Here is a 14,158-nt window from a genome sequence, read left to right as displayed (position 1 = left end):
TCAAGTGATCCTTGCGTTCAGCATTTGAGAAGTCTTTGTTCAAGAGAGGATAGAGTATTCAATACTTTATTCTGTGTTCGAGGTGTCATAAAACACACATCATCACTAGGGTGTTGACAAGCACCATTGACATTAGACTTTCAAGTGGGCATTGGCATATTCCTCCAATTGAATTAAATAATTGTATAAGTGTGCATCTTAGCATTGCAAATCAATTAGGGTACCTATCCACAACAAGTTAAAATGGGTGCCTATGAGGATAGGCCTTTTGCTTGGTCCAGACCCCTTTTATTGTTAACATTTCAGCAGTTTTAAACTTTTAGTCTTAAGATAAAATCCCAATTAATTGAATTCCATTTAGCTCTTTGGTTTGCTGAGTAAATCTGCATTAGGTAATGCTAGTATAATCAAAATAGGTTTACATGTTCTCTAGATTCATTAACTATGCATCCCATGCATTATTTAAGTTTATGTTGTGTATTCATGTAGTTTTTTTATTTGCTGATTCCTGATTTCCGAACTCTGATCAAGGCTTTAACTTTCTGTTGAGTTCCGCTATAAGTTTTTTAGTGCCTCGTGTTCTAAAACTTATTGTTCCCCTAAAAGTTATCTGAGTTTTAGATGTATTATGATCCCTCATCATGATAGAATCTATGCCAAAATCCTTTCACTAGGCTGATTTGCCCTTAATTGCATGTTAATCCTTAGTCAATTTATGTGTTTTGCCTGCAAAATTGAGTTATTTGCAAACTCAGATCTTATAAAATGTTCTTATACCATTTCTGGCTTGCTGTAGTGCCAATATTTTTTACCAGTTTGTTATCGTATGGTAGTGATTCTAGTTACAACAACCATATTTTCTGTAAGGATCACAATGAAATATTCCTGTCATTAAACTATATCCTGATAATGTACTGTTACAAATTTCTGGTAGACAAGAAGTAGATGATTTCATTTGACATTTTGAAAGAATTTCACTCTTGCATGTCTGTTGAATTTTTTTATCAGTGGCACTTCCAGGGTTCTTGCTTGGTAATGATAAGATTTTCTTTGTTTTGAACTGTTTGAGAATCACTGTACAATATAGTCCTTAAACAGATCTAATATTCAGTCTGATTTCTTGTTATTTTTCATTTAGCATCTTGAGAGAAACTTAGGTTTTGGTTAGTCGGATTTAATATTTATATATTGAGCTGTTCTAAAATTGTTTTTATTCTGCATGTATTTATTGGCAAGTTCTTTTAGTTTTATTCATAATCAGCCATAGAGCTAATTGGATTTATTGTAATGATATATTGGCAATCATCTATCATTTTTTAGAGGGTCTAATATTCTTAAGCTAAGGTTTAATAGGAGTCAAGAAGGCACCATGTTTTGTTTAACAAAGTTAAGCAAAAGTTTGCTGATTATGTAACAATCCCGCATCATGTTGATTTTTTTCTGAAGTGCATTTGTGCAATGATTTATCATAGTTGACCAATAATTATCATAAGCTTTAGAGTAGATCAATGTCCAGAACTTGTCCCAACATTGTTAGGAGGAATATAGCATAATAGTATTCTTTAGGACTTTATTTTATGCTGTATTTATATGGCAGAATGCTCTGATGAGCTTTACAGCTGTTCTCATTCTGCACGACAGTGGCCCAGGAATGTAACTGTTTGAAATTAATATGCGTTAGATTATGTTGACTCTTTTCTCTATAACTTGTGGCAGGAGTGCTGCATCTGTCTCTCTGCTTATGAAAATGACGTTGAGTTGCGTGAGCTTCCTTGTAGCCATCATTTTCATTGCACGTGCATTGACAAGTGGCTACGAATCAATGCCACATGCCCTCTTTGCAAATACAACATCATAAAGAGTAGCAGCAATAACAGGGAGGATGTTTAATATTGTCTTTTGTCTATGAGATTTATTTGTTTCTAACTAAATTATCAAGCTCTGCTGTTTCATATTGTTTCTTAGAGGCTACTTAAACCATAACTATGATTTGTGAGCACCTTGGCATATAAATAGGCGTATCTTGTGTGTTCCTTTTGGATATTTGCAACCAAGCATTCTGCTTTCGGAATATCTCTAAATTGAATTTTGAAAAAAGTTAATACTAGAATGTGCATAAATAGATTAGAGATCTGAGGTTGTTGCCAGAAGATACACCATACCTATGAAAAATTGATGTCTTGGCTGCCTACTGATTCAAGCACATTTCTAGTATAGAATTACATAGGATAGAAACAATAGTTGCTGAATCAAGAGACGGAAAATTCAATTACAATGTATTCGGATATATTTGTGTATAAGAAACAATTCAAAAATGGGATTGGATATCAGTTTGGGAATCTCTTCATATGGTACCAAAATCTCATTATACATGATACATAATGCTTTCCTGGACTTGTGAATTTTGTGAATGCTCTGACTAATGGTTTGGAGGTTTTCATCACAACCTTGTCTATGCTTCTTGTGTTACTAATCTTTTATCCATTTCTTGAACATGATTTAAAAGTTTTCCAAAAACTTAATTTATATCCAGGTCAAATGAATCATGTTTTAGTTAACGTTTCATCACATAATCACGGAAGTTATGTCTCTCTATCCTTGTTCTAATCACCCCTTGCTTGTACATACATATCCACAAGCTCGGCCATTGCCTTGAACATAGCAGATATGAATTTGAAACATAACAATAGTTTAAGTAAATTCAATGGGTAAATTGGTTTTGAGGGGTATGCCTACAAAGTGCATAGTTAAGTTGCAAAGACAAGCTTTACCGAAGCTTTGTAGCTGGTTATTTATTTTTTACACTAATTATTTAGTTGTAGCGGAGGTTATATATGTTTAATCTCATTTAAAAAGAATCAGTTTTGGGAAGTATACTACAGACAATTGCAGATGAGCTAAAAGTATTTATTATGATTATGAACCATTTAATCAAAGTTGTTTGAAGAAACTTTAAAAGTTGTTTTTCAGCCAAATGTTGAAATATAATATTTCAGATTGTACTAAGTTTTAGGTACTAAGTTCTACTTCTTGTTTTTGTACATATCACAATAATTTAAGGAATTTCAAGCCTTCAGTACTTAAAATTAGACATCAAATTTATAAACCCCCGACTGAAATAAACTTCATAATCAATGGAAACGTAAAACATAAAATTCAAATGGCAAAAAATTCTAATGAAAATTAGAAATAAATAGAAAACAAAAAATAGAATAGAAACATAATTTATCTCAAGAAAAATGTTTTTGGGTTAAAAAAGCCAAATGCAAATTCATGCCATTGCTATGTTAACTTAACAAATGCAATGGAGGTCTTACATGCAGATTTTGGACGAGTTCAAGCAATATTCTGGCATTCCTTGAACACAATCTTTTTGTGCATATTACTTAATGCAACACAAAATTTATAGGGCAAGGAGCTCCAAGATGAAACGTTGACTTATCAACAACTAAGGTGAGTTCTGAGTTATGATTCAACTTCCAAGAATCATTCCATCCTACACGTAACTCTTCAATAAAATAAATAGATTCTTTTACATGTTTAATTGTAGCTACTGTAATGATGTTCTTACCAAGTAACTCACATGTCATACCTAACATTTCAAGTTTTGAGTTTTGTTATCCAAGGAATCTCATGGATTCCTCCAAGGTCGGTCTCTCATTTGATGAGGGGTTAAAGTTATAGCACAATATAAATATTAAATTATTACATAGCCTATAAGGCCTACAAAGACAACCTAATATTCAACATTCTCTCGTGTATTCATTGAACGTGTGAAACAAACAAATAAAACACAATTTAATAGCTAGGGACAAGGGTTGGAGTTGATTTGCATCGTTCACATTTGTTTTAATGACCTTGGTCAACAATTTTGTAACATTCTTGAAGGTGTCGACCTTTGTCATGGAGTTTCTACTATGTCACTAACAAAAGAACATTATACATCAATGTGTTTTGTTTGTGTGAGATACTTAATAATCTTGACCAAACAAATAACACTTTTGATTATCATATTTTTATTTTGCTCTATACCTTTGTTTAAAGCCAACATTGAAATTGAATATTTGAAGTCAAATTGCCTTTTTACAAGAGGGAGTTTTTGTATATTTAGATTTAGTTGAAAGAGAAATCACATTATGTCTCTTGCTCATCGAACTAATTGCACCTTTGGTTAAAGCTAACATTGAAACACAACATTTGAAGGCAAATCTCTTTCTTAGAAGAGAGTAGTTTTTATGTATTTAGCTTTTAGTTGAAAAAGTAATCATAATACCTCTCTTGCCCATCAAACTAATCAAACCATAAATATGTTAAACACATAGTAGTGAATCTATTATTATTAATATCACTAGACCAACCTTTGCATGTTTGATTCTTTGCTGAACTTAGGCCTTCTTCAATAGCTAATAGAATACTCTAAAGTGCCAAAAAGATAATTAAAGACATTTTACAATAATTCAATTTGATACAAACTAATTAAGACTCCCATGCTTGGGCATGCATGGTCTTGTATAGACCATTGCATAATTTAGTTTGATACAAACTTAAGACTTGCATGCTTGGGCATGTATGGTCTTGTATAGACCATTGTATACATTAGACTCGTCATTAGCATGTGCAATTTAATACTTCTTTCTCACAATTTGTCCTAGAACAATTTTTACAAACAAGTATGTTTGGATAGGTATAAGAATAGACACAAATGCGCATTCTTGCATCATGTAATTGGAAGAGCTTTTTTCTTTTCCTTTTCCATTTGATTTTTTGGTTTGTTTTTCTTTTTAACATCACCTAGATTTTTAATGTCAAATTGTAATGAGAGGTGAGACTTAAACACTTAGATTATATCTTTATTGTTATTGGTCAACAATGCAAATTCAAGCTTCAAAACATAGGTATCAAATGTGTGTACCACATCCAAGTTGATTGGTTCAAGTCATAGAGGAACTTGTTCAATTTGCTAACCAAAATTTTCTTTTGCCTTTTCTTTAGACAAGTGTTCAAGTTGTGACGTATTTTTTTTCTAAATCTTTGTAAAATTATCATCTTGACATTCATCTATTCAACCTCAAGGCCATACATGACAACATTTAACAATTTAATGGATGCAAGTTCTGTAACAAAAGAGAAAACCTCTCCAAAATTAATTCTTTCAAGTTGACAAAAAGCTTTTTGCCATCGACGACTATTTATATTTTGAAATTTTTTTGTTGGAATTGAATTTCTTTTTGAAAACTCATTTGTAGCTTACAAGGTTCCTTTCAGGCAATTGAATCAACTCCTAGTTTTGAAACTTATCCAAGAGTCCCATGTCCTCATCCATGGCTTTTTTTTTGTGACTTACTAGCTTTTGATTAATTATAAGTTCGTCATTAATTCTACATAATGGAAAATATAATGAAAATTAAGTGGGCAATAACTATTGGGTTCTTTTATGTGTCAAAAAATGATCCATACTTTTGATAGAGCACAAGGAAAGTCTAATGGCCAACCAGGTGAAAAAAAGGAAAATAAAAACAAGCACCAATAGGACTACTGCAACCTAGCAAATAAGAAAACATACCATATAAGTTGTAAATCACTTGCTACAAGAAGGGAATGTGAGAAATCATGAGAGGAGAACATGAAAAGTTGCTCAAATAGAAGGAATAATAACATGATCCTTCTAATTTTTCGCTAGGTGGAAAATGCTTGCAATATATGATAAGATTGTTTTTTGAGCAATAATAGTCACATGAAATAAATCAAGCCAAAACAACAAGGTTATAGAAGAAAAAAAAAACACATTCTAGAAAGATAATAGGCTATCAAAGGGGAGATTTCATGAGCTCATGATGTCCATTTATAATCAATTATATTGCATGAAGTAATAGTAACATTAATTTGTATTAGGTCTTCATATTTCATGTTTTAACCTGAAGAGTTTGGGAGGAAGAACTACCTTTTCGCCTATGACTAACAACAAAGCAAGCAATGCTCGCGTGGCCAGATCTGCTGCTCACCTTCCCAAGGGTATCCGTCCCCTCCCCTTGTGGCAAGACCTCTCTTGTTGTGGTTTGTGGTTAGGAGATTGTGGAAAATGTTGATTTCTTCTAATGCCTTGCTTTGGTTTGCAGATTTACTGGGTTTTGGCCTTCCCTTCCAAACCTTCATCGCTGGACGAGTCACTCCTGGAAGCCCTTGGTTACTCACAACATTGAGCTTTTTCCTTGTGCTAAAGGATTCTTCATTGCTTCCTTTACTTCTTCTCATGATCATGATTTGGTTCTGGGTAAGTTGTGGGCTTGGGGAAATCATTCTCTCTCTATTAAGCCCTGGACAACTTCTTTCAACCCCCTTACCGAACCTCTTAATGTTCGTCCGGTTTGGGTTCGCCTTCCTAATCTTCCCATCCATTTCTGGGAGATTTCTTGCTATGAGGCCATTGAGAACTCCACTGGCAGCTTCTTGAAGGTCTATGATGCCACAACTTCCATGGGTCATTCTACCTTTGCCTGACTGTTGGTTGATATCGACATATCGTTGCCCTTCCCTAGGGACATGGTTCTTATGGTTGGGGATAGGCCTTGGAGTCAACTGTTTGATTATGAGGGACTCCCCTATCAACGTCGAAGATGCTTCTGAACGGGTCACTTAGCTTTAGACTGTTCTCTCTCACGTCGCATAGGTGCTGCCACTTGGTGGAAGAATGCTACTGATGATCACCTGATAGGTAATGCTACTGTTGCTGATTCTATCGACTCCTCTCAGGAGGATGATGGCTCCTCCTGGGATGAGACATTGAAAAATAAATTGAATGAATGATTCAATAATCAGATAATTTACATTGAACGATATACGCACGTATATATAGAGGTTACAAGAAGATGTTCTATAAATAGAACTAGTCGTTAAAGTGAAATGAAATAAGCTAAAAAGCTAAATATAACTTAAAATACTAAATAGAACTAGTCGTTAAAGTGAAATGAAATAAGCTAAAAAGCTAAATATAACTTAAAATACTAAATAATAAAAACTAACTTAACAAGCTAAATAAGTCGACTGAAAAGCTAAATAGCTAAGTAAGTCGACAACTAAGATGACTGCTAAAAATATAAGATGACCATTATAGAAGATATTAATATTGTTGATTCAATAATTGGATAAATTACATTGAACGATATACACGTATATATAGAGGTTACAAGAAGATGTTCTATAAATAGAACTAGTCGTTAAAGTGAAATAGAATAAGCTAAAAAACTAAATATAGCTTAAAAGGCCAAATAATAAAAGCTAACTTAACAAGCTAAATAAGTTGACTAAAAATCTAAATAGCTAAATAAGTCGACAACTAAGATGACTGTTAAAAATAGAAGATGACCATTATAGAAGATATTAATATTATTTTAACACCCTCCCTAATGGTCATCATACTCAATACCCTACAGAAGACACTGCAGGTGTTATGATCACAAATGTAAAGATCGTCTGCTGCTACAAAGACCCTCCCAGGATCTGCAAAATGTAAATGACCAAGAGTACCAAAAGCTATCCAAGCTAATGTAGCCTTCACACGTGAATTTCTTGAAACCTGAAACCATGATTTTGAGGAAAAAAATCAACAAACCCTTTTGCAGAAGAGTACCAACTCCAAAACTGACTGCAAGATACCACAGGTGTAGATGTTCACCCTGGCAGGTGTGACCCAAACTGACTACAACAAAGCTTGATTTTTGAGGACAAAAATCGATCAAAACCAGAGAACTTCGCGAATCACAAATCCCACGTGAACTTCGCGTATTACAGATGAGTTTTGAGGAAAAAATCGTAAAAACTAGCAAACAATTTTTGAAGAAAAAATTATGAAAACCTAGAAATCCCACGCAAGCTTTGCGGATGACAGATAATAATTTTTAAGGAAAAAATTTTAAACCCTGTGAACAATTTTTTAGGGAAAAAATGTGAAAACCGACCAAACAAGAAATTTGCTTAGAACAAAGCATAGAAGGCTGACTCCTCTCTAGAATGCTTTGCAACATGAGCTCGCTCCTGTTCCTGAGAAACCTTGCCAAGAACAATTTGATCAAGGAAACGATATTCAAATATCGATAACATGCGTTGTTTCCAGGTATTGTAGTTGAGGCCACTAAACTTCTGACTGTGTTCCAACATGATGTTGGTCAAAGATGTCATAAGGGAAATTGAGGTTGAACGAGGTCAACTGAGTGAAAGCAAGAGACAAAAGAATCTGATTTAAAAAAAAATTAGAATAGAAGCAACTATTGAAAAATTTGAAACCATGGAGAAGAATTTTGGCATGAATTCCAAGGTGCAAATTTTGAGGTTTGGAAGAAATCCAGAAATTAAATTTTTTTGCAAACTTAAAACTTTAAATTTTTCCTGAAAAATAATCAGAAAAAATAATAATTTGCAGAAAATAAAAAAATACCTCTGATTTTTTTTTGTAGAAAATATAGACGATTTAAAAAAACAACGCAAAAAAAATAGGGGTAGAAACCCTAGGTTGGATGTACAACATAAACAACACCCAAAAAACACCAAAATTCTCGACGTCCACAGAATCAGCAAAAATCGCGGGCTACTTTTAAATTCTTAAGGCAAATTCACTGGCACAAAATTCAAGGCACGAAAAAGGAGACACCTAGAAAAGTCTGAGACCAACCCCCAAAAAATCTCAAAAACCCCACCAAGAATCTGAAATCAAAATGCAAATTCGATGGCTCAAAAATTGAGGCACGAAAAACGATGCACCCAAAAAATTTGACGATGACCTAGTTGAGGTCTCGAAAACCCCTACAAGAAGCTGCAACCAGAATAAAATTTTGACTTGAATTGAAGGGTCAAAACCCTAGTCGAAAATTGTAGAAACCCTAGGAAATTTTTCAATCTGCCAAAAACAAAAAAATCCGTCTAGGAAGAGAAAAAAACAGTTTTAAAAAAATCTTTTCAATAAAACTTCGAAATTTTTTAATAACAAAAACTTTCAAAATTTTTAATTTCCATGCTCTGATACTATGAAAAATAAATTGTGTAGTACCCCTCCTCGATTGAGCTTGTTAGACTCATTTTCTCTTTGATGTACTTTCAGTGGATACATTGCTTTTATGTGTTATTCAAACTTATTGACATTATTTCATGCTTTATCTGGATATGGGATGCATACTTTATTTACAGTATTTCAGTACTTGTGATTGTAGAATTTATGGATTATTACATGGTACTGACACTTTACTTTATCTATGCGATGTGTCATATATATGTTGCGTGTTGCAAATGTATTGGATGCAAGGGGAAGATTTTCCTTCACTCACTCCGGTGAGACAGGGAACGTCGCGAGTCTCCTTCATCGGTGTGTATGCCGTGTATTCCATATTTGTATATATGCATGTGTGGTTGGATGATGCAGGAAATTGCAGGTACAAGTACCGAGTAGGTACGGGGTATCGTCTCCACTTGGCTTCACAGGTCTGAGCGTGCCTTATTTGTCCAGTGGGAGTGGATGAGATAGTGGTTGACCCTAATTTGACCCCTGTTACACTCTTGTGAGTGTCGTCAATCAGTTGTCCTTTCTGTGGTTCGGTCTTCGAGATTTGCTTGGTTGACATTTTTTAGAGTCTTTATTTGGGGTTGCTTTGTTTGCGTGCAATTGTGGATTGAGTTATTTATTTAAGTTCATAATGTCATTGCATAGTTAGTATATCTAAATTATGTATTATTATGCGTTTGTAATTATAAATTTAATTAATTAAAGGAAGTAATTAAATTTGGTTTGCAATTGCATTATTATAAAAATATGATTGTATTTAAATTTAGTAGAATTTAATATTAAATCAATTGCATTTATTAATCTCTAGTTTTTTAAAAAAAAAAAATAAATAAAAAAGAAGTAAATCATTGCCTTATATTCTTTTTGGAAAAAAGTTAATTAGTTGGCATGAGAAAAGAAAAGAAAAACAAAGAAAAACAAATTTGATTTTTGCTAGTTCATTCTATTTATGTTTTTTGAAAATTAGGAAAGAAAAAAATATTCCTTTGTTGGATTTTGCCAAGATCAAGAAGTCATTGAAATGTACATGAAAGAGACATAATATGGGATAAGAATAAACTGTATTCTCATCAATAGAAAATGATCAATAATCAACTGGATTATCTAGTTACATACAATGTAGATGAGCCTGCTTATATAGGCAAGGCTAGGGATATGTATGAGCACACAAACATGACATGTGGCTCAATAAGAAACAAGGGTAGGTAGGAAATAGGTGTGGGTAGGTAGGAGAAATAATACAATATTCCACATGAGGTGGATCACCCACCGAAGGTGGAATTATCACTCCACAATAAGTGGATATGATAGTGTAATAACAAGATCAACACCATAAGAGGTGGAATTTCTCCTACACACACTATCCCAATGTGGCACAAACACCCAAGTGTCTCATATCCAAACTACTATGAAATGCATTATCCTAAGTAAACTTAAGTAAGTGTAATAATATCCATGATGAATAATTATTTACACCAACACCCCCCCTTAAGTGCAACTTAGGGGAATGCACTTAAGTCTACAATGCAACTAAGCAATGCAAGATGGGTCCCGGCTACGAGGCCATGTTAGGTACCCATGCACAAATGCAAATGCATGCAAACCAATGCAATGAAATCTCTCACAAAGTGGGGAAAGAGAGAAAAACCCAATGGGAAAAAACCCTCCCCCAAAAGAGAGATGAAAGCTATACAAGAGAACTCTCAAAGAAGTATGTGAGGAACAAAACCCCATGTGAGGAAAAGGTCCCCCCCATACGAGAGAAGAAGAGAAGTCAAACTGTGATCATCCCTCAATGAAGAATCTGCACCAATGATAGAAGCTCGATGTATGAAGAAACTGCTCCACGAACGTCGAACAACATTCCTCCCCTTAGGAAGAAACAAAACCAAAGGTGTATCCATAAAGTCTCCCCAATCATGAAGGGAAGATGTATGAAGAAAACTCATGATGAAAGGAATCTCTGAAAACTGCTCAAGTGTCCCCATGTCGATGCTGAAAGATACCCCTTCCAAAGATGGTAAACTGTGCCATACTGCTGAAAAAGGAACTCCAACATCTAGTGAAGATGGATGTAGAACAATGTCCAAAGACTCATGTGTCTCCTCAAGGAATAAAGAGACCTCCTCCAACTGCTGTACATAAGTATCCACAATCATGTCAACCTCGAAAGAATGATCATGTAGAGAATGAACAAGAGGGTCAGAGTGTGCCCTCGCAACAATCGAAGAAGGATCATCTTCATCAAAGAGAAGATGTATGTCATCAATGATGTCTCCCAAATCTGCAATGTAGGATTCCACAAACAAACCTGCAATATCTGTCATGTAATCATCCCATGTATCTGAAGCTGGAAGACAATGTATATTCTGCTGCACTGAATCACATGAAGGCAAAACTGTCGCACTATCTGCATCATCAGGTGCAATAGGTGATGTGATATCAATATGAGAAGATGAAATACAAGACTCAAGAACTGGGTTACATGTGAGAATCCCCATGTTCAAGTGTCCAAAGTTCTCCTCAAAATCTGAATCATCACAATAAGTGTGATCATCATGTGTAGAATCATCAAATGTGTAATCATCATCATCAACAAAATCTGAAAAGGAGTATAACCGAGATGCATGATCAACCACCCCAGTTGCAATGATAGCTCTAGTCTCCATGTCTCTAATAAAAACTGAGTCAGGTGTGAACTCCACAACTCTCTTAGTTGCGCCATGTGTGATTTGATAGATAGAAAGGAGATTGTTTGTCAAGTGGGGTACACACAACACATCATTGAAGGAGTTATCCCCAATGTCAATAGATCCTTTCCCAATCACATCCATGTATGTATGATTGCCCATCAAAATCTGTGGCATGGTGCAAGGCTCAAATGTAGAGAACATAGATTGTGAAGATGCCATATGATGAGAAGCCCCTGAATCTAGAAGCCATCTCTCTGAAGTATGATTTGTTGTAGCACATAGAGCTTGTCCTTTTCTTGTTCCAAAAGAGTGAGTCTTTCCACTTGTAGAAGCCATGAATGCTTGCCCTTTTCCTTTGGAATGTGAGGAAGTGGAAGTTGATGAATCATCCTTCTTATAGACTTTAGGCAAATCAATGTTATGCTTTTTGAGGATATGTGTGAGCTCATCAATCTTCTTAGTATGGCAACGATGTTCCTCATGACCAATCTTTTTACAATAAGCACAAGTAGGTCTCTCTCTCTTTGGTGAATTATCTTTCTTGGAAGAAGATGAATCTCCTTGTTGTGGAGAAGATTGTGCTTTTTCCTTAGGCTTTGATTGCCATTTCTTCTTGTTTGAGTTGTCCTTTCCTTGATTTCCTTTGTTCCCTTGATTTGCCGCCAATGCTTGAGACTTAGAAGAAGTCTTAAGAATGCCCATGCTTATCAACTTAGTTTGTTCCATCATCAACATTTCATTGAAAGCATCAAATGTAGGCATTTTGTAGCTTGAACCCATTGTCATCCTATGAGTTTGGAAACTAGAAACAAATGCTGCATATTCTTGTGGAAGCTTCCCTATCAAGTTGAATATCAATTGAGTATCCTTTTTATCAATGCCACAATCTTTGAGTTGTGCCCTCAACTCATTTGCCTTAGTGACATAATCTTGTATAGTATCAAAGTTCTTGGGATCTAACATGGTGAGATCACTATCAATTTGATATCCCCTAATCTCATCAACTTGACCATACAAGTCTTGAAACTTTTGCCAAGCATCTTTGATTAGAGTGCATTTCTCAATATGAAATATGAGATCCTTTGATACATACTTTCTTAAGGTACCAATTGCCATGATATTTTTAGTGAGCCAATCTAAGTGACCAACTGGATCAGCCTTAGGATCAGCTGGAGCAACAATAGTTCCATTAATGTAATGAGTGAGTCCTTTTTCCATAAGTTTACTCCATGCATCAATTTTCCAAGTAGCATAATTATGTGGAGTTAAGAGAGGAAACTTAGAAGAACCCATAGCAGCAAAAAAGGAAAGAACACAAGAGCACAAAAGCACAAGAGACACCCCCCAAATTCAATCAATCAAAGTACCCCCCCAAAAGTGATGATTTTGGCACTTTATACTTAGTGCGATTACAATGAGCCACTTGCAAAACAAGGCAAAGTGGACTTATGATGCAAATTTTACAACTTCTCAATTGAGATACAAGAGACTTCAATCAATAGTGCAATGAATCTAACTAAGATTCAAGCAAATATACAAGTACCAAAAGAGCCAAAAATGGCCAAGATCTGAAAGTACAATTTCTACTTACAATGACATCAATCTGATAGCATCATGTGAAAGTAGACAAAAAAATACGCACTTTCAAAAAAAACGGCACCTGAAAAGGAGGTCGTATGACCCCAAACGAAGCCTCTGAAGTTGCAAAAACAGGGATTACTCAGGGACAGTCACCAAAAACTGCATTTTCTGAAAAATCCGTGCATCAAAATCAAAAAATTCTTTCACCACTGCGGAGAGCACGAAATTCTAGCCCATTTCAAAAAAAATTGCACCCAAAAAGGAGCAAAAATGAGCAAGTTATGGCCATTTGAAGTTGAACTGCAAAATCAAAAATGCAAATGAGAGGGGGTCAAAAAATTTCCAAACCCTGCTGATGTGGCGCTGACGTCAGCAAAACACTGGGTTAAATTTGACGGCCGTATGACCGTCGCCAAAACTTCGCTGCCTGGCTGACTGGGCGTCCGTACCGTACGGATGACTGCGTGGATAGCTGACTGTATATTCCGTACTGTACGGTATGCTGACTGTGCAGGCGGAGGTGGCTGTTGATGTGGCAGTCCGTACTGCTGACCGGGCGTACGGAGGAGCTGATGTGTCACTGTATGGAAGACGCGTGGTGTGCTGACTGTGCAGGGGTTTGCGTGCTCGTACGGATACCACCTGTCTGTACGGTTGGTCCACGTGGCGGTGCGTTGGCACCTGCACGGACGGGCTCTGCGTGGCGTGGAGCGCCGGCGGCGGAGGATGTGAGGTGGCGGCATCAGAAGCCGGAGCGGTCGCCGAGGGAGGACGCGGGGCTTCGGCGCTCGGACAGACGGGGGAGCACGGGCAGGAGAGGACGCGGCGGTAGCGG

General features: G+C 35.7%; 1 protein-coding gene across 2 annotated transcripts in view; it reads left to right on the top strand.

Annotated features, from left to right (window-relative positions):
• LOC131067144 (E3 ubiquitin-protein ligase At1g12760) overlaps positions 1 to 2,341 on the top strand; it is an 81,815-nt gene extending 79,474 nt beyond the window's left edge. For both annotated transcript variants that reach the window (XM_059214139.1, XM_058002078.2), the window contains one exon: positions 1,717 to 2,341. In XM_059214139.1, coding sequence (XP_059070122.1) covers positions 1,717 to 1,890 — 174 coding nt within the window. In that variant the 3' untranslated portion in view covers positions 1,891 to 2,341. The remainder of the gene's footprint in view (positions 1 to 1,716) is intronic.
• The last annotated feature ends 11,817 nt before the right edge of the window (positions 2,342 to 14,158 follow it).

This window comes from Cryptomeria japonica, chromosome 11 (assembly GCF_030272615.1).
Source record: "Cryptomeria japonica chromosome 11, Sugi_1.0, whole genome shotgun sequence".
Classification (NCBI taxonomy): Eukaryota; Viridiplantae; Streptophyta; class Pinopsida; order Cupressales; family Cupressaceae; genus Cryptomeria; species Cryptomeria japonica.
This window is presented reverse-complemented; position numbering and strand designations above follow the sequence as displayed.